Source organism: Rhodofomes roseus, assembly GCF_022264815.1.
Source record: "Rhodofomes roseus strain CIRM-BRFM 1785 chromosome Unknown C8Q71scaffold_1, whole genome shotgun sequence".
Lineage (NCBI taxonomy): Eukaryota > Fungi > Basidiomycota > Agaricomycetes > Polyporales > Fomitopsidaceae > Rhodofomes > Rhodofomes roseus.
The window spans coordinates 1,613,476-1,636,489 of record NW_025952957.1 but is presented as its reverse complement, the minus strand read 5'-3'; the positions used below and the strand labels follow the sequence as shown (position 1 = coordinate 1,636,489).

At 55.9% G+C, this 23,014-nt stretch overlaps 8 protein-coding genes across 8 annotated transcripts; 4 read left to right on the top strand and 4 right to left on the bottom strand.

Annotated features, from left to right (window-relative positions):
* Positions 1-950: 950 nt before the first annotated feature.
* Positions 951-2,242, bottom strand: C8Q71DRAFT_28607 (vacuolar protein sorting-associated protein 60). The gene is made up of 7 exons (XM_047917539.1): positions 2,101-2,242; positions 1,814-2,040; positions 1,654-1,758; positions 1,376-1,588; positions 1,208-1,319; positions 1,046-1,152; positions 951-994 (listed from the first exon to the last, which is right to left on the bottom strand). The coding sequence occupies exons 2-7, from the start codon at positions 1,880-1,882 to the stop codon at positions 959-961; spliced, it is 642 nt and encodes a 213-aa protein (XP_047784883.1). The 5' UTR covers positions 1,883-2,040; positions 2,101-2,242; the 3' UTR covers positions 951-958.
* On the top strand, positions 2,101-5,119 carry C8Q71DRAFT_731235 (MFS general substrate transporter). The gene is made up of 16 exons (XM_047922161.1): positions 2,101-2,798; positions 2,852-2,901; positions 2,965-2,991; positions 3,045-3,106; positions 3,159-3,314; positions 3,371-3,441; positions 3,491-3,520; positions 3,569-3,607; positions 3,661-3,937; positions 3,991-4,020; positions 4,070-4,089; positions 4,148-4,161; positions 4,212-4,299; positions 4,352-4,457; positions 4,515-4,887; positions 4,945-5,119. Exons 1-16 carry the CDS (start codon positions 2,544-2,546, stop codon positions 4,970-4,972), a joined length of 1,626 nt encoding a protein of 541 aa, XP_047784882.1. The 5' UTR covers positions 2,101-2,543; the 3' UTR covers positions 4,973-5,119.
* A 151-nt stretch (positions 5,120-5,270) lies between these two features.
* On the top strand, positions 5,271-8,280 carry C8Q71DRAFT_865883 (uncharacterized protein; the record flags this gene model as incomplete). Its single annotated transcript, XM_047928277.1, has 4 exons — positions 5,271-5,895; positions 5,949-6,163; positions 6,224-6,308; positions 6,359-8,280. The coding sequence occupies 4 exons, from the start codon at positions 5,271-5,273 to the stop codon at positions 8,077-8,079; spliced, it is 2,646 nt and encodes an 881-aa protein (XP_047784881.1). The 3' UTR covers positions 8,080-8,280.
* On the top strand, positions 8,281-13,830 carry C8Q71DRAFT_28517 (Dynamin family-domain-containing protein). Its single transcript, XM_047917532.1, has 23 exons — positions 8,281-8,364; positions 8,433-8,581; positions 8,630-8,761; positions 8,815-9,107; positions 9,160-9,206; positions 9,264-9,308; positions 9,371-9,588; positions 9,637-9,715; positions 9,777-10,193; positions 10,246-10,281; positions 10,338-10,340; positions 10,396-10,431; positions 10,484-10,642; positions 10,693-11,276; positions 11,330-11,384; positions 11,437-11,493; positions 11,554-11,616; positions 11,673-12,109; positions 12,165-12,257; positions 12,307-12,376; positions 12,437-12,831; positions 12,913-13,053; positions 13,184-13,830. The coding sequence occupies exons 2-23, from the start codon at positions 8,549-8,551 to the stop codon at positions 13,355-13,357; spliced, it is 3,567 nt and encodes a 1,188-aa protein (XP_047784880.1). The 5' UTR covers positions 8,281-8,364; positions 8,433-8,548; the 3' UTR covers positions 13,358-13,830.
* A 1,350-nt stretch (positions 13,831-15,180) lies between these two features.
* Positions 15,181-16,044, bottom strand: C8Q71DRAFT_719680 (uncharacterized protein; the record flags this gene model as incomplete). The annotated part of the gene is made up of 2 exons (XM_047921313.1): positions 15,181-15,366; positions 15,427-16,044. The coding sequence occupies 2 exons, from the start codon at positions 16,042-16,044 to the stop codon at positions 15,181-15,183; spliced, it is 804 nt and encodes a 267-aa protein (XP_047784879.1).
* Positions 16,045-17,756: 1,712 nt separating this feature from the next.
* Positions 17,757-20,507, bottom strand: C8Q71DRAFT_28360 (GPN-loop GTPase). The gene is made up of 7 exons (XM_047917523.1): positions 19,919-20,507; positions 19,735-19,814; positions 19,551-19,683; positions 19,274-19,417; positions 18,696-18,804; positions 18,213-18,335; positions 17,757-18,013 (listed from the first exon to the last, which is right to left on the bottom strand). The coding sequence occupies exons 1-7, from the start codon at positions 20,158-20,160 to the stop codon at positions 17,972-17,974; spliced, it is 873 nt and encodes a 290-aa protein (XP_047784878.1). The 5' UTR covers positions 20,161-20,507; the 3' UTR covers positions 17,757-17,971.
* Positions 20,277-21,172, top strand: C8Q71DRAFT_852579 (uncharacterized protein; the record flags this gene model as incomplete). The annotated part of the gene is made up of 2 exons (XM_047926839.1): positions 20,277-20,545; positions 20,716-21,172. The coding sequence occupies 2 exons, from the start codon at positions 20,277-20,279 to the stop codon at positions 21,170-21,172; spliced, it is 726 nt and encodes a 241-aa protein (XP_047784877.1).
* A 162-nt stretch (positions 21,173-21,334) lies between these two features.
* C8Q71DRAFT_28358 (uncharacterized protein) lies at positions 21,335-22,813 on the bottom strand. The gene is made up of 5 exons (XM_047917522.1): positions 22,186-22,813; positions 21,968-22,131; positions 21,827-21,899; positions 21,680-21,767; positions 21,335-21,621 (listed from the first exon to the last, which is right to left on the bottom strand). The coding sequence occupies exons 1-5, from the start codon at positions 22,780-22,782 to the stop codon at positions 21,464-21,466; spliced, it is 1,080 nt and encodes a 359-aa protein (XP_047784876.1). The 5' UTR covers positions 22,783-22,813; the 3' UTR covers positions 21,335-21,463.
* Positions 22,814-23,014: the final 201 nt, after the last annotated feature.

Here is a 23,014-nt window from a genome sequence, read left to right as displayed (position 1 = left end):
TGGCGAGCGTGCAATTCACATTGTACCTTCTATGATTACTCAGTCGACGGGTGCTGTGAGTATAGTCGACATTCATTTCAGTGGGTCAGCAGAGGCACGTCGTCACTGATGCAGAGTCGACTGCATACGAGCGCCGTCTCTCGTCACTTTGGATAGTTACTCTCACCGACCATCTGTGGCCGAGACTGTGTTTCGTCAGCGTGTCCCTCGCACTCAGTGTTGAAGCCAAGCCCAGTCCACGCTGAAATGCCTCAGTGGATGTGATTGTCACCGAGGACTACATCATTGAGAGCTCCGATGTGCGTGTCCTCCAAATCCCACATGTACAGTGGACTGACGAGGAGCGCTTCACCGTCGTAATTAAATCCAGGGCACATTCGATTCGGCCAGACGCGTACTAGATCTGTTCGGTTGCATATGAGAGGGGTTGATTAGTGCTGCACGGAATGACGGGCTGCCGTCAAGTTGAAGGATCCTAGATCTCTGAGGGCGTCAGCTTGGTGCCGGATATCTGTCCCTTCATGCCGTTGTGCCATTCAGCCTATCCGTCGGTTGTACTTGTAAGTCAGCTCCCCGGGTTCAGGTACTCAAAAGATGCATTCGGCACAGCTATCTGCTCCACTGTGTGATCTAGATATCAGAATCGAGGTACGAAGGATTCAAGGACAAGCTGCCCAAAGGCTGCTTCTCTGACCCCGTCATGTCGAAGGGACTGGTCAACAGAAGACAACAACGATAGGTATGCGGACGACCGGTGGTACGCCTCGGAAAAATGAGTCATGCATCCGGATCATTAGAGAGTAGTCACTGCTGTGGATGTATCCACGTATTCACGTTGGAAAGTACTTATAGGATGACCGTACACGATATTCGGAAAGGGTTATATGAGCGCCAGGTCTGCGTATACTGTACAAATCCTATGGGGTCCGCAGATGTAATGTAACAAGGTAGATGATCACTATGCCGTTGTCTTCACTGCCTCTTTGTGTTCCGCCTTGATGTTCATTAGCAACGGATGACCATAGCATACACGCAAGTGACCTACCTCAGACAGCTCTACAGGCGGCTCATCTATGAAGTCTGGGGTCTTATTGAGATCTGCCAGGTACGATGGACCTTCTTCTTCGACGTCCAGCTCCAGGGCGTCGAGCTCTGCCACGATGTCATTGATAAGTTATTGCAGGCGATCATGACTGACTGTACGTACCTGCTTGCAGGTCGGCTTCGTCTATCTCGTCGGGTACCGCGTATGAGCGTCCAAGCGACTCTTGGATCTCGTTGGCTTGCTCCAATAGATCCTCCATCTCGTAGTGTATGTTCTGGCCCGATGGTATCGACCGCTGTACTGCGACAAAGCAGAAGTAGGACGGCTTACCTCGATCTTGTCGATGTCGATCTTTCCGTACTGCTTCTTCATTTCCTTGTTCGCTTGCTTCATAGCGTCAACTGTCGCCATTGTGTTGCGCAAGTTCTCTGTAGCGAGTGCAGCAGACTCCATGTTGAATGTCTGCTGGGTGAGTTGCGCCAACTGTGACTCGTACATCCGCTTCTGCTTCAGAGTACGAAGGGCACGCTCTTGGATTGCATTCTGAGACGCGAAAGCAAAGGTCTCACATGAACACGCGCTACCACAGGCATAGACGGTCGACGTACCTTTCCGGGGCCGTTCCGCAGCTTGCTCATCTGCTCCTTGTACCGTGCAAGCTCTCCATCGAGTTTCTTGATCTTGACTTCAACCGAAGCCATACGTGTGTCTGTCTGGCGTTGTCGCCTCGATCAGATATGGGCGGCCAAGCTGCAGGATCGTACTGACGGATGAAATGGCATCTTGAAGGTTCGGCTTAGGTTTCTTGCTTGACGAGGATCCAAAGATGCGATTCATGCTGAGCCAGGTACTATATGAGGTGTACAATCCAAGGGTCGTGTTCCAGGAGCTTTGGTTCACAAATTCTGGTGCGCGAAGTACAAGTCTGAGCCTGGTCGCTGTTGTGGCTGCGAGTCTGCGGTGGCTACGGCGTTCTCCGGCTCGATCGGGGCGCACTTGTTGCTTTATCAGGCAATCCCTCTGCCCGGCACTTGGTTCAAGCTGGCGCTACTCACCGTTTCTTCAAGCTGCGTCCACCTGCATGCATGCACGGCCAGCTCTGGCAAGCTATCACGGCAGTCTGCTCAATGACAGAACCTACTCGGGTGCTCACCTGCTCCAATGCCGTTGCTTGGCCCGGCTTGGCGTTTATTCCTTTCATCCCTGTGCTAACGTTTATATAGAATCACTTATCGCAGCCTTGATACGTGAGGGCCCTTCGGTGTGTATCTCATCAGACTCCAGCGACTCCAGCCGCACACAGGACATAGATTCTCCGACGGCTCCCAGGCATGTTCCGCATGTTGCAGCCGCTGCTCCATTTCCCGGCCCAGGGGTGACAGATTAGATAGGCATGTCTCAGAACCCGGCGAGTCGTAGAAGAGAAGTCTTATAGCAAGTTGCCTCGAGCACACGGACTCTTCGTCTCACTCGATCGCACCGCTTCTGACGATCCTCAATGAGCGAGATGCCCGACCCCGTCGACTACCACTTGCGCAACGCGTCCCGGCGGGATGTGGCGCGGTCCCTCTCAAGATCCGAGTCCATTGACGAGAAGAAGACGGCCACGGTCGAGGTCGACGAGAAGGATGTTGCTGTCGACGATGTCTCCATGGATGACATGGACTACAAGGACGAGGCACTGAGGCTAGTGGGTATGGAACGAAAGGTGCAGTTCACCGACGAGCAATACTTGAAAGTGCGCCGGAAATTGGTACGCAGATCGCGCACGCGCTTTTGCCTGTCTCATGACAATTGTTGCCTTAGGACCGTGTCATTCCACCGTTATGCGGTGCGGTGTACTTCACGCAATATTTGTGAGTGCCGAGTTTGACGCGTTAGTACTAAATTGGGTATTGACCGATATATACTGCTTCAAGGGACAAGACGGCGCTGAGTTACGCGAGGTGAGCTTCCCAAGTCAAGCGCATGAGAATTCTTACTCAAGTATATTCTACAGTATCATGGGCTTCCCTGTGACAGGTCAAGGCTACAACATTGTGGCGTTCTCCTTCTACATCGGTATGTGGTATTCATACGAATCGGCCCGGTTATCCCTCAATGCTGGCTCCAGGCTTCTTCGTATGGGTCTTCCCGACGATGTACATATCTCAGCGTACCCGTTTGGGAAAGTACTTGGGATTTAACATCCTCGCGTGGGGAGCAATCATGATGCTACATGCTATCCCCAAATCATTTGCTCCTTTCTTCGTATTGCGACTGCTTCTCGGTACGCTGTTCAACTTGGCTATCTCTACAACGGCTCGGTCTGAAGTATGAAAACAGGGGCACTGGAGAGTTGCGTCGCACCTATCCTTATTCTCCTAGTGTCTATGTTCTACAGGAAGGACGAACAGGTTTGTCGTATCTTGGATTGAACGTGGTAAATGCTGAACTAGCTGTTAGGCCTCCAGGATTGCACTCTTCTACATGATGGTGAGTCCTGCCGTCCAATTTACAGAGAGGCTGTCTAATGCACTCCAGAATGGCTTGTCCGCTGTGTTTGGTGGTTTCGTGGCCTACGTGGGTACAAGCGAGTTTCATCAAGGGCATATCTGACTTCCCGGACCTCATAGGGCGTGTCATACACCAGTAATCCGTCCATTCCATCTTACAAGATAGTTTACCTTCTCCTTGGTGGCATGGCTATCATTGTCGGTTTCTCAGTGCTTATCTGGATGCCCGACTCCCCCGCGCACGCGAAGTTCCTGAGTGAAGAGGAGAGGATCGCCGCCATCGAGCGTATTCGCGATGACCAAGGCGGGACGGAGAACAAGAAGCTCAAGAAGGACCAGCTGATCGAAGCATTCACCGACATCCGAACCTGGCTTATTGTCCTTTCTACGCTACTGAGTGCGGTTTGACGCAGTTCATGCCCATACGTCGACTAACCACACTTTACGCAGCGAACATTCCCAACGGTGGTCTTGCGAACTGTAAGCATCGTCATTGTCTCGTGATTTGCTTACTGAAGGACGTCTGAAGTCAGCAACATCATTGTGAAGGTAAGCGCTCCTTGGGACCGCTTTCGTGACCAAGTAGCTCACTGCTGTTCAACGCTAGGGATACGGCTATACGTGTGTTCAAATTCGCTGGCATCTCGCCCCCCAATTGACAACAAGCATAGCACGAAGGAAACCTTGATTCTCACAGCTCCTAGCGGCGTGATCGGGTTTTTCACGACTATTATTGTTGGGTGGTGGTCCGACAGAACAGTGTGTTATTTCTCTAAGCTCCTCTTGCATATTGCCTGACGAGAAGCTTTAGAATGAACGAATGCTGCCGATTGTCTTCATACTCATTCCCACTATAGTCGGCGCGGCATTGTTGGTCGCCATGAATGGTACCCATGACAAAGGGGTCATTCTATTCGGTGAGCAATGTTTTGCGAGTATTATATTCAGGTCGTCTAATATTCTACTCATTGAAGCGGTGTATATTATCGGTACCTATGGATCATCACTCTCCCAGATCTATGCCTACAACGCAAGTAACACAAGTGGTCACACGAAGAAGGTCACGATCAACGCCATGACCCTGGCTACATTCTGCGTCGCCAACATCGTCGGGACGGAGACTTTCCAGCCAAAGGACGCGCCAGGCTACCTCCCAGGGAAGATATCGATTCTCGTTCTTCTCAGCGCGGAGATCTTCCTCTGCTTGTTCATGCGGTGGTACAACCTGCACCTGAACAAGAAGAAACGGGGAGTTATCGCGCAATTGAAAGAGGCGAACGGGTGGTCTGATGCAGATGTTGAGAGGGAGAGGCAACGTCATGCCTTCATGGATATGACGGACCAACAGTACGTATCACCCAGCGTGACGATTCCTCGAGTTGACAGATGCTGAGAATAATCTAGGAACCCATACTTTGTGTACACGGCATGAAGACTCGCCTCACCTTGGCTGGTGTTGCACGAGACAGATATTAGTATACGTGTGTGTGGGAGTGAGAATGGAAATGTAGACAGAATGGCAACTTAAATGAGCGCGGTTGTCGGCGGACAGTGCCGCTGCGTGTTCTTCACACCAGGACTCAGACAGCGAGGGCGTCTGTCAGTGTCACTACGCTTTAGGCAAGTGGTGTGTTCAACACGGCGCGCATCGCCGCTCTCTTGGCTCCAACACCTCACTCGTCTCGCCTCCCGGGACCGCCTACAACTTGCGTCGAACCCCATCTATACGTATGCAAGGACAGAAGAAGCCCTTTGATACCGAGGTGGCGCCCCTTCTTGCCGCAAACCTGCAATCCATCCCTGCCGCGACTCATCCAGACAAGGCGAGGTTCATCCATGACTTCATAGAGTCGCAGCGGCAGTATCTCGCCCGTTATACTAGTGAAGGCCGCACCGTTATCACTGCTTGGGACCGTGACTCACCTGCCGTGGGAGGTACTCCGACACGCAAGAATACATCTAGAGAAATCTTGGCTTCAGCGTTCGATACACCAATCCTGAAACCCCGCGTTCCGTTAGCACTGGATGTCGAGTCGGTCGTCCCGTCTCATGGCGAGATTGAAGCCTCAGCTGGATGTGCCAAAACATCCCGATCGAAGACCCGACGATCGAAAACCTCCGAAACGCCAGAGCAGGTCATCTGGTCCCAAAGCCAGAAAGAGAACGTTCCCAAAGCGGGCTCAAAGCGTCGCTCGGAACACAGAGGACATGCAGAAATCGACAAAGCAGTGCCTGGAACTGTGAACAAGCAACTCACTCTCGACCGATACGCTACCAAGGCGGAGGCAAAGTCCAAGCGGACCAGCAAGAAACGGCAACACAGTCCTGACGCGTCAGATCCCGAGCACTCCACGAGTCTGTCTTCATATCGTCGATCACGAAAACGCATTGATGTTGTCGCTCCCCAGGGCTTGCTGAACGGCGAGAGCGAAGGCGTACGAAACGAGCTATCGTAGCACCCAAAGGCCTCGTCGCCGCCTTGAGTGACGGAGAGAGCGACTCCACTAGTGGAAGACGGGAGGTCACGAAGGGCAAGAGAAAAAAGAAGAGTACCTCTTTGGCCGCCGGTCTAGCCCTCATGCATGGCTTTACTGCGAAGAATATCGGAAAAAATCGACTCACGGTATCTATATGTGCTGCCCACAGCTCACTCGCAATAGCTGACCAAAGTATCCATATCCAGACCCAACCAGAACAGCGAAATGGGGTTTTTGTCAAGGGGAAGGCGTCGGCGAACGTACCTGTGGCTCCATTCAAGACGAAGCGAGGTATGCAATGTCCCGTCTCGCTGGATGCTTGCTCAAACAAGACACTCTAGATGTCCTCTCCAAGGGTTTCTCTGAGAGCGACTTCCTGAACAAGACGAAACGTAGTCCCAGGCCCCGCGGAAACGCATTCGACGAGACGTCGGATAGTTCAAGTCGCCATCCAAGCTCAGGAAGCGACGTGGACTTAGAAGAGCCCGTACAAGGACGCTTGAAGCACCGCTCCAGTGAGAAGGCACAGCAGAGCAAGACGAACCATCTTCCGTCGGAGATCAACGAAAGCGGTCTTGTCGAGGTCGAGCAACAGTCCGGGACCTCAATCGCCCAGACGAAGAAGGGTACCACGAGATCCGCGTCGATTGTCTGGGACATCGAGATGGACGGCAAGAGTCTTCCCTCCGGCGACAGCGAATGTAACAGCGCCGACAAAGCGGAAGCTGGTACCGTCGTGCTCAATACGCAATCCAAGAAATGGTCGGAGACTTTGGCGAATCCGGCGATGCGGTCGACATCAATGATAGAAGGTGGTCAGAAAGAAGAGCAAGTCAAGAATCTCGACGCCACGGTTGATCGCAGCTCTGCAGTCTCCCTTCGCCCCTCGGAGTCTGCTTCGCAACTTCCTCGTTATCCCCTCTCGGCTGCAATCCAGCCCTCTGTGTCAAGATTCTTTGCACCTTTGCCAGTCACGCCTCTTGAACGTGCTCACGTCAATGCGCTATGTGCTGTTGAAGGAGAGACGGGGCCTCCGTCCTCGCCGCTACAATCCACGGTCCGTTTTAACTCGCCGCCCATCGAAGACTCGATGGAGCAATGCTGTCAGCCGTTGTCCCAGCTATCGAACGCACCGGAGGTTGTGGAATCCTTGTCATCGAATGCGGTGCCGCGGGCCGCAGTCCGCACCAGTCCAGCTTCCATCACTATGTCTGCCTTGGACCAGGAACTGTGGGCTCTTGACGACGGTGACTACGGTTTGCTGTATGCTGCTCGCAGGCAGGAGTCCAGCACACAGTACGTTTGTGAACAAGACGTGCAGCTCTCTGTCCTTCTGGAGTCACGAGTGAGTGCGCAGGACACGCGTCAGCTCTCGGATGGTTCGATGGACTTGTTCGACAACGCTGGACTTATACCTGAGCTGTCGGAGCTTGCTTTCACTGCTCCCGAGGTGCACCGCTGGTGCGGTCAACAGGAGCGTATGAATTGGCAAGAACAATACCTGGACCATGCTACGGTCGATGCCGACAGCGGGGCTAGCTGGCATGCTGACTTGTTCGACGGCGAGGTCCAATTCGAAGGCTGGAACGACGCAGTCGGCATCGACGAGACGGCCATGGTCCTTGGTTCTCAAATTGGTTCTGAAGATGCATTGTCATACGTGGACGGAGAAGTTGCAGAAGACGAGCTTTGTTTTTCTCTCTCATCGGACGAACTGCCCGACGGGGGCCACTGTGGTCGCGCACTGCGGGGTCAAATGACGAACTGGAGAGAGTTCTACGAAGGTGGAGGTGAAGAGCAAAACTCTGACGTACCATTACGACCGCAGACTGCTTCGTCGTGGTGCTCGGTAGCATCGGAGCCACCTATGTCTTACTCTCCAAGTGCCATCGCAAGCGAAGTATCCACGGTGGCGTCGCTGGTCCCGAAGTTCGATCAAGGTCGTGATCTGCTCCTGGGCCTCTCGGAGCAGAGCGACAACCGGAATCCCTATTCCATTGCCAACATCGAAGAGGATGTCGCACGAAGTCTACGTGGACATTGGTTGCCTCAGCGGTTGTAGTTATCGCGATATTTTTGTTCCAAGCTGGAGTGCAGAGCTTCGCATGCCGTGTTTTGCAGCGGCATATAACACAAGTCTTTTGCAGTAGTACTGTACTCTTCCTGTCTTCTGGAGAATACATACCAGTCGTCATGTACACTATATAGTACGTAACCGCATGGCCAACTGCTTGATAGCTTTGACCCAACTTTGACCGGCACAGATTGCAAATATGGAACAGCCGTGGCTTCTGCGTCGGGTGGCTTTGATTCGATCCATGGCCATATTTGGAATCGCTTGACGACCGTGAGTCAACCGAGCCACAAACGCGTCTGTGACGCGTCACCGTCGTGACCTAACGCGACTGTATCAAGCGCGTCTGCCCCTAACGCGCCTCCTACTTACAACTTCCATCTCGCCTCGAGCCACTGCAGTGCTCATTCGTACTCGACAAATCCCGAAAATCTAGAGACCTTTCTCAGTCCTCGCCATGAGCGCGAAGGAAAACGAGGCGTCCCGCGCGGTGAGTATGATCATGTCGCGGTTCCGGTCATGCTCTGAACGCCTTCAGAACGCGATGCCTTTCATCAAACCCGAGCCAGAGGAATATAAGATACTTGCTCCTGGAGTCTCTGAGAACTCTGCCGACGTGAAAAGTCCGGGTTACATAGTGAAACCGGAACCCGCAGAGGCTGGGCATGCCGTGAGTCGTCTAATAATTGTTACGCACATGGAAATCCTCACATATGCGCATAGGCCTTCGGCAGTTATAAGCCAGATCCTGACGCTGGCAGCGACGGTCTAGGTGCCCAAGATTACGGCGCAAATGGACCGCGGCTTCCTCCACGAGCTGCACCTCTGAGCAGAACCTCATCGAAGATCACGCAGCCTCTGTACAAGGTTTTCAAGTCTGTGGAGGAGATCAATTATCTGCCTGAGGAGGCGTTGAATGAGGGTCTGGGTATGGTCAAAACGATTAAGGCCAACATCAAGACCCTCGAAGTAGGCAGCAAGTTACGCAAGGAGGTCTGGTTGCGAGAGATAGAGAGGTAAGTAATCACCATAATTATCCCACCTGTGTCTCAAACCGAGCCTTTACAGTCTGCAGAGCCAAGGCGCGCCGACGACCATGATAGCTGTCTGCGGAGGTAGGCCCCTGTCAGCATATAGTCAGGTTATTTCGTGACTTATATGCGTCCTCTCAGCGACCGGCGCTGGAAAGTCGTCTATCCTGAATGCTATCCTCGACGGTAAGTCTTTGGCCCTATATTTGTCTGTAGCCATCTAACATACGTTCGTGATGTGTCTGTAGACAACATTGTGCCCACTAGCGGCATGCGGGCTTGCACGGCCGTGGTTACTGAGATTGCCTACCACGCGAAGAAGACGATCGATGCCGACATTTCCTTCCTGTCGGAGAGGGAGTGGAGAGATGAGCTAGCTGTCCTACTGAAAGACATGATAGATGAAGACGGCAACGTGAAACGTACTACTGACCTTCGTGGCGAGGCAGGAGTCGCTTGGTCCAAGGTATGCACATATATTAGCGCAGTGAATATCTTCTCATTGGGAAAACAGGTGCACGCGGTGTATCCCAAGATCACTCAGGACATGCTCGCGCACATGTCGGTTGACCAGATTATCGCACGCGAACCGAGTATGTGTTCCAAACAACTCGCTCCGTCTCGTCGTTTCCGTTGTCTAAGCCTATATTCCAGAAATCAGAGCCATCTTGGGGACGACAAAGCACGTATGTGCTAATGATTCGAAAACCTTCGCGAAGGAGGTGGCCAAGTACATCGACTCGAAGGAGAAGAAGCACGGGAAGAAGAACAAGAAGGACAAGGAGAAAGAGAAGGAAGCTTCAGGTAGCCTCATGGATCTGCTGAAGAAGGATAGCGGCAAGAAGAAGGACAAGGACGATGATGGTTCGGCCTATTGGCCGCTGATTCGGCAGGTGCAGGTGAAGTGCGACTCGCCTGCGCTGTCCACAGGAGCTATCCTGGTCGATCTCCCCGGTGTCGCAGACGCTAATGCAGCGCGAAACAACATCGCGAAGGATTACATGAAGAAATGCGATTGCATCTGGATTCTCGCGCCTATTACTCGTGCAGTCGACGACAAGACAGCGCGCGGTAAGTCTGAACGCCGACTTACCGTACCGCATACTGACCATCGACGTACTAGACCTGATGGGAGACGCATTCAGAATGCAGCTCATGAGTGCGTATATTATCTTGTATCGTCTCACATATATTGACTGACCTCGTAATTGTCAGTGGGTGAGTTAGACACGACTCTGCAAGGATGAAGTGCTGAAAGTGTACCCAATGTCAGATGGCGTCTACGACGATCATGCCATCACCTTCATTGGTCAGTCCTCTGGTTTCTGCGAAAAGTCATGGACTGACTTCTTCGTCTGAAGCCTCCAAGTGCGACGATGTCTCGTGCAGTGAAGTTATCCAAGCACTGAGCCTTGAGGATGAGCCTGAGCTCGAGGCAATCGAGGAACAGATTGGTCGGTGCAGGATAGAGACCAACGAATGGCGGAGGAAGAAGGCCGACGCCGAGGATTCCGTGAAAGGTCCGTGTCGGAAGGGTATTCAGTAGATGGTGAACTGACCTTATTGACAGACATGGAGGCGAAGCTGAAGGAGATACGCGCTTACCTTGCAGAGTACAAAGAGCACAAGACGGCGTTGAAGGATGGAGAGCCGTTTGTACCGCGGATCACCGCCAAGAGCTCAGGCAAGAAAGAGTCGACATCCAGAGGGAAGAAGCGCAAGAACCAGCGCGGCGGCAAGAAGGGGTCTTCCAAGAAGAGAAAGAGTAGCTTTGCGTCGAGCGACGAAGACCAAGATGACTTCATCGACGATGAATCGGACTTCTCTGAGCAAGAGTCTGACTCCGATTCCGAGAAAGAGTCCGACAAGAGCGACGACGACGACGAAGGCTCTGATGGGTCCGGCTCTGAGTCTTCAGACAAGGAGGACGAAGATGAGGAAAACCAAGATGGCGCTGAGGCTGAGGAGGTAACGGTGGAAAGCCTTGAACGCAAGATCAAAGAAGCCAACGACGCCATTAAGGCAGGCCGGACCGAGCTATCAGAGCTCCGCAAGCAGAAGAAGGAGGCCAACGACATGCTCGCCACCTTGAAGAAGAAGCAGACAAAGGTTCAAAGAGATAAGAACGCCTTCTGCTCGCTTAGGCGCTCGGAGGTGAGAACTCGTGCGACATGTCCTATGATAATCATCGCTCACAACACGTGCAGTTCTCTCGCGAGGTGCTCAAGGATGACTTCCGGCAAGGTCTCAAAGACCTGGATGGTATGTTGGATTGGCAGTACTTCGGCATTCCGTTGACTCACGCTGCCAACAGACGCCGCCGCTGAAGAACGCGACCCGGATAGCTTTGACCCAACGAGGAACATCCGTGGTACGCAGACCTTCCTTGGCTTACCCTTACAACATGACATTGATTGACGCGCTTTCATAGACTATTCTGCTATCAATCTCCCTGTTTTCACATGTTCGGCGCGAGACTACGTGCGCATCAAGGGTACGTAAATGTCATGCTAGTCGTGCATGTGGCAAGCAATAACCCGGGCATCACAGGGCAAGTCAAGGGCGACGGAGATCCTTCGTGCTTCTGCAAAGTCGAGGACACTGGCATCCCCGACCTGCAGAAATGGTGCCACAGGCTCACCGTGGCCTCCCGCGAGCGCGCCGCGCGCAACTTCCTCAACCACCTGAAGACCTTCGCCAACGGCGTCAAGTCGTATGTGGAGGGCATCGGCGACGTCACCGCCGCCGACCGAGAGTCGATGCGCGAGAAGTGGGAGTCTATGCAGGATGAGGATGACGACCCGATGGACGGGATGCACTACGGCGGTGGCTGGGCCAGTTCCGACCCCATGGACGACATGGATGGGTTGGATCCCTACGCGCTCGCTGGTCTGCCCCGCGCCAATCTCTACAGGATGCAAGAGCCTGCCGCTCCCAAGGTTGACAAGCGTGGAGATCCCGTCGGTATTGTGCCGCGCTTGGTGAAGGTACGCTTGCGTGCATACCACGATGTAGTCTGACGCAATCTGACTTTGCACACAGGAATTCAAGCAGGTCATCGAGGAGTGCGTCCAAGGCCTGCAAGATCGCTTCAGAGATGGACTGGAGGAGAAGTGCAAAGTCGGCGCCGAAAATGTGCGTGTATATGCAGTGACTCTTGTAGCTTTCACTGATTCTCCCGTAGGCATCTTCTGCTGCGGTGGAAACCTCAGATGTCTTTGCGGCTTCTATGCACTGGGCTACTTACCGAGCCAGTAAGCCCATTAATTCCTCTGTGATGTCTCACAGTCTCTGAACATAGCTCTTTCATCCAGCTTTGAGGCGCCACGGGTCCTGGCGACAGGATTTGAATGTCGAACTCACGAACCCGTTCACGCGACAGATCGCTAGCTCGTGGCAGAAGGTCTTCGAGGCGGACCTCTTCGCCTCGTTCGAGAAGTCCACCCTTACCGTGATTGACAACCTTTTGCACGACGTCGAGCAGTCTGCCGCGTCGGGGCTGAAGGAGCGCGCGCGGGGCCAAGGCGAGTTGTGCCTTCAGGAGGCGAAGATCGCGCTGCAGAAGACGCTAGACGTCGTTCGTGACACGGTGACCTCGCAACAGAAGGAGACGAGCCGGTGCCTCGCACCCCACATCCAGGAGCAGCTGTTTGATGGCTACGACGCTGCCATGGAGGAGCGCGGGACTGGCAGCGTCGCCCGGCAGAAGGTACGCACCCCTCCCTCCCTACCACGTGTTATTCCCGCGGAGCGGCCACGATGCTGACGCCTGGCGCGCTCTTTGCTACAGGCTGTGTTCCACAACTACGTGGGCGACATCAAGGACGAGATGTTCAATGGCGCGGTGGACGTGCTGTTCGGGCGCCTGGACGCTGCGGCGGAGGCAGTCGGCAAGGCGCTCGAGGAGGCGTTCGAGGCGCTTGCCCAGAAGGTGCGTTCGACATCCATATCCCACCCCTCCGCCGACGCCAGTCCCCGCTGCGCGCGGGCGGTACTGCACTGTGTGGTGCCTTGTCCGTTGATGTTTCATGTGCTGACGACCCCCGCGTTGTTGTTTACAGATCGAAGTCAGCATTGCGGTGCTGTGGGAGGGCGTCCGCGACGACCCTGCGCAGGTCAAGGCGCGCGAGGCGGTGATCGCGAGCATGACAGAGATGATTGAGCAGGTGGGCCTCTGGCAGCAGGCGGACACCGTGCGGCAGCCGCCCGCAGGTGCCATGGATGAGGCGGAGTGAGCTTTGTGCTCACTAGCCCTGACTGTGTCGTTGCTGGCAGACCAAGGTAACTCCTCGCGCCGTGTGACCTCTCCCGGCAGAATTGCTGGGAGTGTCAGCGTCTCGTGTGCTTATGCTTAGATCCCCCATGCAGTTTCGTTTCACTCTTACATTATCCATTATTACACGTATTCGTCGTGCTTTGTCTTCCTCTCGTGCTCTCGTCCAATTCTCAGTATGTGCATCGTATGTTTTGAACCGGTACCCTATGCGAAGATTAGTCGTACAACTGCTACCATACCCCTTGTGCGGACCGTCTGCGTATTTGCTTGCCCCTCTTGCCAATGATAGTGTACCTTTCCCCTTGATAGAGCTTCTCGCATGTTGTTGCTTAGCGCTTGAGCTCGAAAGAGGATCCTAGCTTGCTATAGACGTACAAGAAGTTGCTCCTGTAATAGATCGATCCCTATATGCTTGTTACACGAGGCCTTGGACCTGTGTCATAGTCTGAGACTCTCGCCGGGGGCGACTGAGAAGCCTGAGGGACATAAGGGGTAAGAAGATTGCCATAAACTGACGATCTGCGGGCCTGTGCCGCGTTGAATGGCAGAGTATCAACATCAGACTCACATCCCCAGGTCGTCGTTCTCCTGGGAGACCGGAGAGGTGGTGATACATTGTGACTCGCCTCGTGTATCACAACTTGCTACGCACGTCCAGTAAGATTGTAACCCCTGTACAATGACAGTCACGGTACTTTGTGCTGGCGACAGTGGTATCTTTGGCACGGCAAGGCCATCATGGGAGGCCGTAGTGCATCTAGCCAGGCCTGTCTATCTGACTGACTGAATCCTCGATGGCGACTCGGACTCGGAGATATTCCAGTACCTTCGTGGCAGAATGTACAACCCTTGCCACCAGTGCCACCACTATGTACGTACGCCATGCCGTGCTCAGTCCCGCTTGCCTTGTGAGGCCAAGTGCGCAACAATAATATTATCCGCAAGCTGTGCGTCCCAGGTCGCCCGGCACGCCGCCGGATGACGTTACAGAGTGAAACTATAACATGCCGGCTCAGTGCTCTCCCCGCGCGCCACGATAGCCACGAGGCGATGTTAGTGCGCCGAGTCGGACGCACGCTAGGCATGGAATGACGTCGTGCGGTTCGGGCGTATCATCGACGTCCGCGCCCGCAGCGAACCCCGCCCGATGCGCGCCCGGCCCGCGCCACGCCGGGTGCGTCGGTACCGAGCACGCCGTTTGAGTTTGCGTCCGCCGCCTGATCGATGCAGGTGATGTGCGCCGTCCCACTTCGGTCTCACTCCTCGGAGACTGGTTGGTCTGAGTCCAATTTTGATTGTATTTGTCCGGGTACGTGTTACTATTACAGGGCAATGCAGAGGGACACCGACGACGAGGTGCGCCAGCAATAACCGTACACACACTACCTCGTGGCCCAACGGAATACAGTACAGCGTATGCGTAATTGCGAATGAAGTTTTGGGTAAGATGGATGTGAATCGGGTAAGATGGATGTGAATCATTACGTAGATGTGATGGGGCGCGAATGTCATGAAGTCGTGAGCGCACGTCCTCGCACCATAGGGGCGAGTTAAATACCAGCGGGTCGTCACAGACATGAGAGCAATAACGTTAAGAAAGAGCAAAGCAAATGCGAGACGAAGCAAGACGGGAAACCGGGGCCGTCATAAATCAGAATAAAGGGGGCGTAACGAAGAGGCGGTGTATGACAGCCCCGACCACGGGAGGAGGCTCGCGGGCACCAGCACCCGCGAGCCGTCGCGTCGTCGGAGCCACTCGGTGGTCCCGCCACGGACGCGCCCTTACATGTGGTAGACGGGCCGGCCCTTGTAGTCGACGCTCTGACCGGTGCGCGCGTCGATGTAGTACGCGCGGTGCGAGGGCGGCATGCCGAAGAGGTGGCGCAGGCGGTCGCCCAGGCCCGGTCCCCCGACGGACGAGTACCTCCGGTGCTGCTGGTACGCAGGCTGGCTGATGTGGTGTGTGCTCTGTGGGTGTGCACGCGTCAGCACCGCGTCGGACGCGTGAGCGCGGTGGGGGGTACGTACGTGGCTCGGCGTCGAGACGATGACCTGCGGCTGGCTATGGTGCCGCGAGTGCGAGTGCGAGCGCGACGTTGAGTGCGAGCGGCGGTGGGAGCTGTTGTGCCCGTGCGAGGACGAGTGGCTGCGGTGGTGGCTTGGGGAGCCGTGGTGGTAGGAGTGGCTCGTGCTCGCGCGGCGGGAGCGGGAGTAGCCGTCGTGGTAGGGGGTGCTCGAGGTGTGCACGGTGGTGTAGACGGGCTGGGCAGCCCCGGCCTGCGGGTACTGGCTCTGGCCGTAGGAGTAGTACACTTGGGACTGCTGGGCGGGGGCGGGGGAGTACAGTTGGGGACGCTGGGCGGGGGCGGGGGAGTGCACGTAGGACATGGAGTGCGAGCGGGGTCGCTGGTAGCCGTTGGGGACGTAGTACGCGGGCATGGCTGTGGGTGTCCCGATGGACGGGGTGGCGAGGACGTGCTGGGCGTAGGACGGAGTGGCGAGGGGCTGATGTACGACGGCGGGGGAGGCCGTGTGGACGTAGGACGGGGTGGCGAGGGGCTGGTGTACGAGGGCGGGGGAGGCGGTGTGGACGTACTGGGTCTGCACGAAAGGCGTGTGGACTGGAGCGGATACGAAGGTGGCCATCCTGGGCGCACTATAAGTAGTTGGGGGGCGGGGTGGAGGTGTGGAGAAGACTGGAGAAGGTGGCCATTTCGGGGCGAATATAAGCACATTCTGGCTAGGACGGGCGGCGAGAGTGGCGACCCCCATCGCCATCGGGATCACCAGCCACATCTCAGATCTCTCGCTCACCGCCTCAGCCAGCTGCTGCTGCCAGCCCACCACCCGGCCATCGCCCCGTCGCCCTGCTAACCAGCACAGCCAGCCCTGTCCTCCAGCAGTCCTCCCTGCCGTCCGTGCGCCCGCCTCGTCCGCCGGAAATGCTCCGCGGGATCGACAGAACACGCGCACCGCCGCCCGTTCCATGGTCGACGTCCCCGCGCAATTGCTGACTGTGCATCACCAGAACACGCCCTGCCAAGGGACCCACCACTTATCGCACCCCGAGCCTCAGATCGCAGAAGCGGATTGCATTCAACGCCGCTGCCAACACGTCCACATGTCTACCGGCCGCTCCCATCAGCTCCCAGCCGCGAAAGTCCGCCAGCCACACGTGTGCGCCGGCCTCCCTTCTCCCTCCCGCTTATCCTGCACGCCTCGCCTCGCCCAAACGAACTGTCTCGCCCATACGTAGGCTAGAGCACGGTGGAGGTCGCGCGCACGACGCGTGGCTCCCGCAGCCCGGAGGGCACTCGCAGGCCGGTTCCATTGTCAGCCGTACACCATCCGGAGGACAATTTGCCCGACACTGCATGCTCGGTGGGTTCATTTCTCATGCGTGGAAGGCCGGGTTATGTTTGGGTGGACTATTCTCACTACTAGCGCGGCCTGTGCACACCGTAGCCTGAGCCACGGATATTACAATGCTTCCCTAGCGCTGTGTACGTCCTGGCGATACTCCTTTCGACCGTCTCTTTTCACGTGCGCAAAAATTAGGTACAACCGCCACGCTCCGGCGAAGAAGCCTGAGGCCTTGCGTTCGGCCGTAACGGCCTCGTTCTCGCGCTGCGCGGCATATTTACATGCCCCTTTTCTCCTCAAACGTGGTGCGTTTTGTGTTTGGTCTCTGCGGATAGCTCGGTGGACGTCTTCGGGCACACGCACCCTCGAGTGCCACAGGCAGACTTGTTCTCGGTGAGCGGTCGCCTTTTTCGCGCGGTCATGGGTGCCTGTTTAGTCGGGCCCGCATCGAGGGTCGCCGCAAAGCAGTCCCCCCTTGTCACTACACGTCAGCCACATACAAGAGCCGTGTATTCGCGCGACGCGCTCGCGTCATACTCAAGGTTACGCTCTCCATGATACAGCGCACGCGCCCACCTTATCAGCCTCTACTGAATTCCCCACACATACGTTAAGGCTGAGCCTCTCCACGCCACGACAAGCCTGCCGAACGACCTATCGCCCACGCGTCGGGCGCAGGTGGCCCTATTTATGGGCGCCTCCGGACACGCGCAGCGGTACAGAAGAACACGGTCTGGCCAAAGACAGCCTCGGCGAAGCCGTGGCGCGAACACATACGTAGGATCGTCAGTCGTCCTAGATCAGCAAGCGCTGTGGCAATTCACCGATCGCACTGACGGATCCGCCCCACTGGTACCTCTCCTCGTGTTTGTTGAATGCCATCTCCGTGGCCACGATACGGCTGTTCGCACCACCGCTTCTATGTATCAAACCACACCACCAAATACACCCTGCCAATTCGAGCGTAGTCCCCGGCCACTAGAGCGTGCTCTGCGAACACCTGAGGCCAGTCACAGGCGGTTGTCCGTCCTAGCATGCCGTCGCGTCGGAGGATTGCAAATGTGTTAAGAGATGTGTACGTGTACTTTTAGTCCGGTCTCTCACAGCTATCGCATCCACGTCCAGAGATAGGGGAGAGGAGGCGCCGGGCGAATCGTAGTAAAGCCTAAGGGTGTGAAGGGTCGGGCACGCCGGCGCGCAGAGAGCCAAGTTACTCCATATCCACGAAGTCACCCTCGTCGAGGTCGTGGGGCTGCAACATGCACAACACACAAACAGGGGCGTCGTGCATTGGGAGGCGCACCAGGGCGAGCGAAGGATGGCGAGGGCGGAGCGGCGAGCGGAGGCGGGGGTACACATACCATACCGAGCGTGGATCGAGCATTGAATGGACATACAACAGACGTCGGAATCAGAGTTGCCTTACGGAGAATACTAGCGAGTTCACGTACCTCCTTGGGTTCCTCGTCTTCCCCGTACTGCATCGTGTAGTCTATGTGGCTCAGGACGGTCTCAATCGAGTCCGGGTTGGTCAGGTCGAGCGGCATGAAGGATACCAGCGGGTGGTCCTCGATCTATCATCAGCAACATTCAGGGTGAGCAGTTCGATATCGGCGCGCAATTTCACCAGCGTGATCGTCAGTTTGTCCGCCACCACCGGTGCGACGGGTATGTATAGTTGGTGGCAACACAGCCCGGGCGTGATGGGATCCCATTTGGAGTTCGCGCATCAACACCCAACGCGACAGCGATAGGTGTCAGCGATACAGCGTCCGAGGTCGGCGTTGGGCGTCGAATGTCATCAGTGTTGTGCGCCGTCAGTGTCAGGTGTCGCGGGTTGCCATCCATTCAGTGATCGTGATCGAAACGAAATGCGTCAGGGCATCTATTAGCTTCCGTCGCTGGGCAGGTACGGAGGCGGGTGGTACACGTACGAGCTGGACGATCGCCTGGTTCAGCGCGTGGAAGCGCGAGTTGCGCTCGGTCTTCTCCTCGCGGCTTCCCGGCGCAGACACGAGTAGCATCGGGTCTGGGTCCAAGAACCTGTATGGCAGGCAGAGGTGAGTTTGTGTTCTGACTATCGATGCGGCGTGGACGGAGGATTGGAGATATTCTCTCGGCTGTAAGACGAGCGGTCTTGCTGATATCAGGGTTAGGACGCTAACCGTCGTGCGTTCCTTTGTTCTAGTATGAATCTGCGTCCGTATGCAATTGGTATTGCGGACAGCGCAACCCTGGCTGGCGTGGCGAATCAGAGGGTACCCTGCGCATGTACGGGTTCGAGATCTCGGTCATAGCGCGCGCTACAGCGTCCACGAGTGGCAGATACACGCACTGATCCCCGAAACCCACGATCCTAGAGACGTTCTCGTGTCTGCCACGCTCTCCCGCAAGCGAGAGAAGGGCACGGACAATGGGAGGATCGCTTAGAGACCGCGCGATGACCAGGGTCCAGACCCTCCCGGCGAGAGAAGCAAGGAGAGAAGCAGAGTCAGGATGCATCGTGGCCTACCTCGCGATGTCCTTGCGGGTCCGGATGCCGTTACGTCCGCTTGCGGCGTCATTCTCGCTGCTCATGACTAGGTCCATCTTGGACATCACGTTGATCCAGGGAATTTCGAGGTTCACCATCGCACTCATAGCCGAGAGAACGCCGCTGTGGAAGTGCACGAAGCCGATATCGGTCGGTGGGCGAGAATGGAGGCGGCGAGTACCCGAGAGAAGAGACAATGCAGGGTGATGGTGTGGTAAGTGCGCGGGCGGGACAATGGAGGATGGCCGAGACTCGCCTGAAGAACTTGTACTTGTCTTCCATGAATTGCGACTCGATGAGGTAGGCGGCACATGTTCGGATGCCGAGACGGTTTAGATGGCGGACCAGCATGGGAAGGAATGGATGATGCGTGTAGAGCTCGATTTGTCCTGCATGTGTGTAAGATTTTCCGCGAGACGATACATTGAAAGACATTTTACCTGGGCAGTCGATAATGAGGTAGTCGTCATCGTACCCACCCAGTTCCTCCTCCAGCCAATCCATATTTTGTTGTAAATACCTGTACCAACGTTGTCAAGACACAAGCTCCAGAATACGGGTCCTGATCCCTCGCGACGCATCTTGCCTCCCTCTCTTCCGCTGTAGAAAACTTCACTCACTCACTCGAAGCAATACACCAACCCGCCGTTCGGGCCATAGCCCAACTCGGTCATTACATCGTCCAGGCCAATCAAGTCTTTGATGTCTATTGCTGGCTCGTACTCAAATGAGCTGGCGTCCGCCGCGGGGTCGAGATTGACAAGGTGTCCAGTGCGTCTGGCGGTCTGCAGGTGGGTCATGAGTGCGCCACAGAAGGTTGACTTGCCTGCCCCGGCGGGTCCGGTAACGAGCACAGCGTAGCGCATAGTAGGGATCTCAGAGCTCGGAGAAGCAACGGCGGCGGTGGTGAACTGGATCTGGCGGTGAACTGGGGGCTGCTCTGCGTCGCGGACGGTGAGCGCGCCTCACGAGGGCTCGAGCGATGTATGCGGCGTCCGCGGCAATCACCGATCCCGCATCTCCCGCGATCGCCTCTTTCACTGCTGCCTCCCGGCTCCGAACCGACTCTCGCTTGCCTTCGTCCCTCGCACTTATCGTTGAGATCGCATTGTCGGTTGCCGTCGCTGCACGAGCACCGCACGCCGATATGTCCAAGCCAGCTATTGTCCCAGACACAACCGTCGCGGGTATAGCGGTCGATCCGCGCACACTCGACCGTGTTATTCCCGAGTCGCGCAGGCCAGACGGCTCGTACGTCTTCCCCCATCCGCTGCTTCAGACATGGTGCTCATCGACGCCCATCCGTGCTACGTCACCTATGCTACTGCATTGCTTCCGCTTGATTGGAACGTTGCAATGAACGCTAATTGACGACGCCACATTCACCTCTGACACCGACTTTGTACGCTACCTGCGCGCAGGGTCCGCAAACAAATTAAGATACGTCCTGGATTCACGCCCCAGGAGGATGTTCGCCGCTTCCGCGGCTCGCGTCAGCAACAATTGGACACGCACGCACTCCCTAAGGGGCACATCATCGGCTGGACACCACCCCCTACCTCATCTGCGCCGAAGCCAGGCGCTGCCCCCTCCACCGCCCAAAGCAAGGCAGCGAAGAAGAATGAGAAGCGGAAGGAGAAGCGAAAAGAGAAGCGCGAGACGGAGCCGGTGAAAGACAGCTGGGAGGATGAGGATGAGGAGTTGCCCGGCACAGGCGCGCAGGATGGCAGCCACTCCGCTGATAAACCGAACTTGGCTATGGCCCCCGAGACAAAGAAGAGTGCAGCAGTGAAGGAGAGGGTAGAGAAGGGAACGACGTCCCCTACCACGGAGGGAGACGACCAGTTGGCAGAGAAGCTGGAGAAACTGGAGGTGTAAGGTGCAACATCGATGCCTTCCGTGTCTGTACATGAGGGGTGCGTGTGGTATAATTGGATTAGGATAGGTATCGGTATATATCTGTAAACATAATTGTAGTATGTGCGTGAAAGAGTGTAGCTGGCAATGCAGCGTAGCGACGCAAGATAGCTAGGAGTATCCATTCAAATCACGCAATGTCCCATAGAATACACACCCGTAGTTGGGCAGCTCTATCCTCCAAAGGCCAGCCTTGAAGCTTGACTCTAGCCGGCACGCCGACCAGCGACGGGCGGCCTCCTCCTCCTCGGGCTATGCCCACACGGTGCCCTGATTCTCTGTACCCTCGGGTGGGCAGATCTCGACGATGGGCGGCTGTTGTTCTGACTTCGACTTCTTGGCCGGCACAGGCTTTATGACGAGGATCTCCATTGCCAACATTATGACCAAAAGGAAGCCGCCCAGCGCCACTGTTGACAGACAGCATTAGGAGAGCCACGTAGAATGATGGAATGCGGTAAGGCGCACCGACTGAATTACGCATATTGTTCCACCTGACACCCTCCATCTCCGAGCGGAGGTCGTACAGAGTGACCAGAGACTTATTGAGAACCTCCTGCAGACGCGTGTGTTCAGCTGAACAAGGGCACTGACATCGGCGATGCAGGTGCGCACCTCGATCTGAAGGTCGAATCGTTTCAGATCATTCTTCGCCTCGTTCCTCCTCGTATCCACATCCAGCTGAATACTACAGACGAAAGATGATCGGTTCCTCAGCCAAGTGCACTGAGAACGCGTCTGGACAGCAAGACGTACTCATGTTTGAGCGTCCCAACGTCTTCCTTCATCCGTACATCCAATGTGTCTACCTCTCTCCGCAGAGCCGCTGTTGCTGTACGTATTGCGGCCGTCTCATTGCGAGTCCACATCGTGGTCTCCGTCCGCAGCTCTGAAAGCGCGGCTTTGAAAAGGTATGCTTGCTACAGAGACGCGTTACTCACACGATCCAACGGTAACGGTGGATCCGCACTCACACTCTCCAGATCTTTCGCCGTCACCGCGTCCCTCCTGACCCGGCCTAACCGGTCGACCAGTAATGCGCGTGTCGCACGCATAAGATTGCGCGCAACACTGGTAGGGAATGTCAATTCGAGCACCGTGACAAACCGATGTGTATTGAACGGCGGGTTGCTATATGAAGTCGGCGTATGGGCATTACTAGGAAAGCGGGGTGCAGGTAGGTCCGAATTTGGAGGACGCTCAAAGGGTGGAGGAGGAGCAGGGACTAGCCCGTGTTCGCTCACGTTCGCGTCGGTCTCGTTCGGTGGGGATGGTGAGGGCGATGGATCCGAGCTTGATGGGGGCGTTGACTGCACGGAAGGCTGCTCTGGTTCTGACGCATGGCTAGGCCCAGCACCCGGGATTGCGCTTGAACTCGACCTCGAGCTATCAGGGTCCCATGGGTGCGCGGCGGATATTACCGAAGGCCCATTCGGCGTCCTGGGCGGGTCCGAGATGGTCATGGAGGCATATGGCCGCCACAGAGATGCGGGGCCAGTGCGTGGAGGAGTAAGCACTACATTCCGCAGCGGTGCCGTCGAACAGAAGTAGGCTAGATTTCGCGAAAACATGGAGGGCAAGATGAGAGCTCTGAGTACTGAGTCCTGACCTGTCCTGACTATGCTCGGATCGGCGCGCATGCCTCGCGTGCTCATCACGTGAACATCTGTGGTCTATTCGCTCATCTGGGAGTGAGCAAGTTACTTGAGTCAGGGCTCCAGACGATGTTGTTTCGTTCGTGCTGCAATCCGTGATCTACATTAGAGAACGGTATGCCGGTATGAACCACATCTGAGACAGCCA

Excerpts from the sequence above, each read along its gene's own strand:
- C8Q71DRAFT_28607 (XM_047917539.1), bottom strand. The coding sequence starts at position 1,882 with ATGAATCGCATCTTTGGATCCTCGTCAAGCAAGAAACCTAAGCCGAAC. Across the intron at positions 1,589-1,653 it reads TGCGGAACGGCCCCGGAAAG|AATGCAATCCAAGAGCGTGC; the intron begins GTACGTCGACCG and ends TTCGCGTCTCAG. Across the intron at positions 995-1,045 it reads CGCCTGTAGAGCTGTCTGAG|GCGGAACACAAAGAGGCAGT; the intron begins GTAGGTCACTTG and ends ATGAACATCAAG.
- C8Q71DRAFT_28517 (XM_047917532.1), top strand. The coding sequence starts at position 8,549 with ATGAGCGCGAAGGAAAACGAGGCGTCCCGCGCG. Across the intron at positions 9,716-9,776 it reads GATTATCGCACGCGAACCGA|AAATCAGAGCCATCTTGGGG; the intron begins GTATGTGTTCCA and ends CCTATATTCCAG. Across the intron at positions 11,494-11,553 it reads CCCAACGAGGAACATCCGTG|ACTATTCTGCTATCAATCTC; the intron begins GTACGCAGACCT and ends GCGCTTTCATAG.
- C8Q71DRAFT_28360 (XM_047917523.1), bottom strand. The coding sequence starts at position 20,160 with ATGCGCTACGCTGTGCTCGTTACCGGACCCGCCGGGGCAGGCAAGTCA. Across the intron at positions 19,418-19,550 it reads GACAAGTACAAGTTCTTCAG|CGGCGTTCTCTCGGCTATGA; the intron begins GCGAGTCTCGGC and ends GCACTTCCACAG. Across the intron at positions 18,805-19,273 it reads ACCCGCAAGGACATCGCGAG|GTTCTTGGACCCAGACCCGA; the intron begins GTAGGCCACGAT and ends CCTGCCATACAG.
- C8Q71DRAFT_731235 (XM_047922161.1), top strand. The coding sequence starts at position 2,544 with ATGAGCGAGATGCCCGACCCCGTCGACTACCACTTGCGCAACGCGTCC. Across the intron at positions 3,315-3,370 it reads CGTATTGCGACTGCTTCTCG|GGGCACTGGAGAGTTGCGTC; the intron begins GTACGCTGTTCA and ends GTATGAAAACAG. Across the intron at positions 3,442-3,490 it reads TCTACAGGAAGGACGAACAG|GCCTCCAGGATTGCACTCTT; the intron begins GTTTGTCGTATC and ends ACTAGCTGTTAG.
- C8Q71DRAFT_28358 (XM_047917522.1), bottom strand. The coding sequence starts at position 22,782 with ATGTTTTCGCGAAATCTAGCCTACTTCTGTTCGACGGCACCGCTGCGG. Across the intron at positions 22,132-22,185 it reads CGGCGAAAGATCTGGAGAGT|CAAGCATACCTTTTCAAAGC; the intron begins GTGAGTGCGGAT and ends GCGTCTCTGTAG. Across the intron at positions 21,622-21,679 it reads CAATATGCGTAATTCAGTCG|TGGCGCTGGGCGGCTTCCTT; the intron begins GTGCGCCTTACC and ends GTCTGTCAACAG.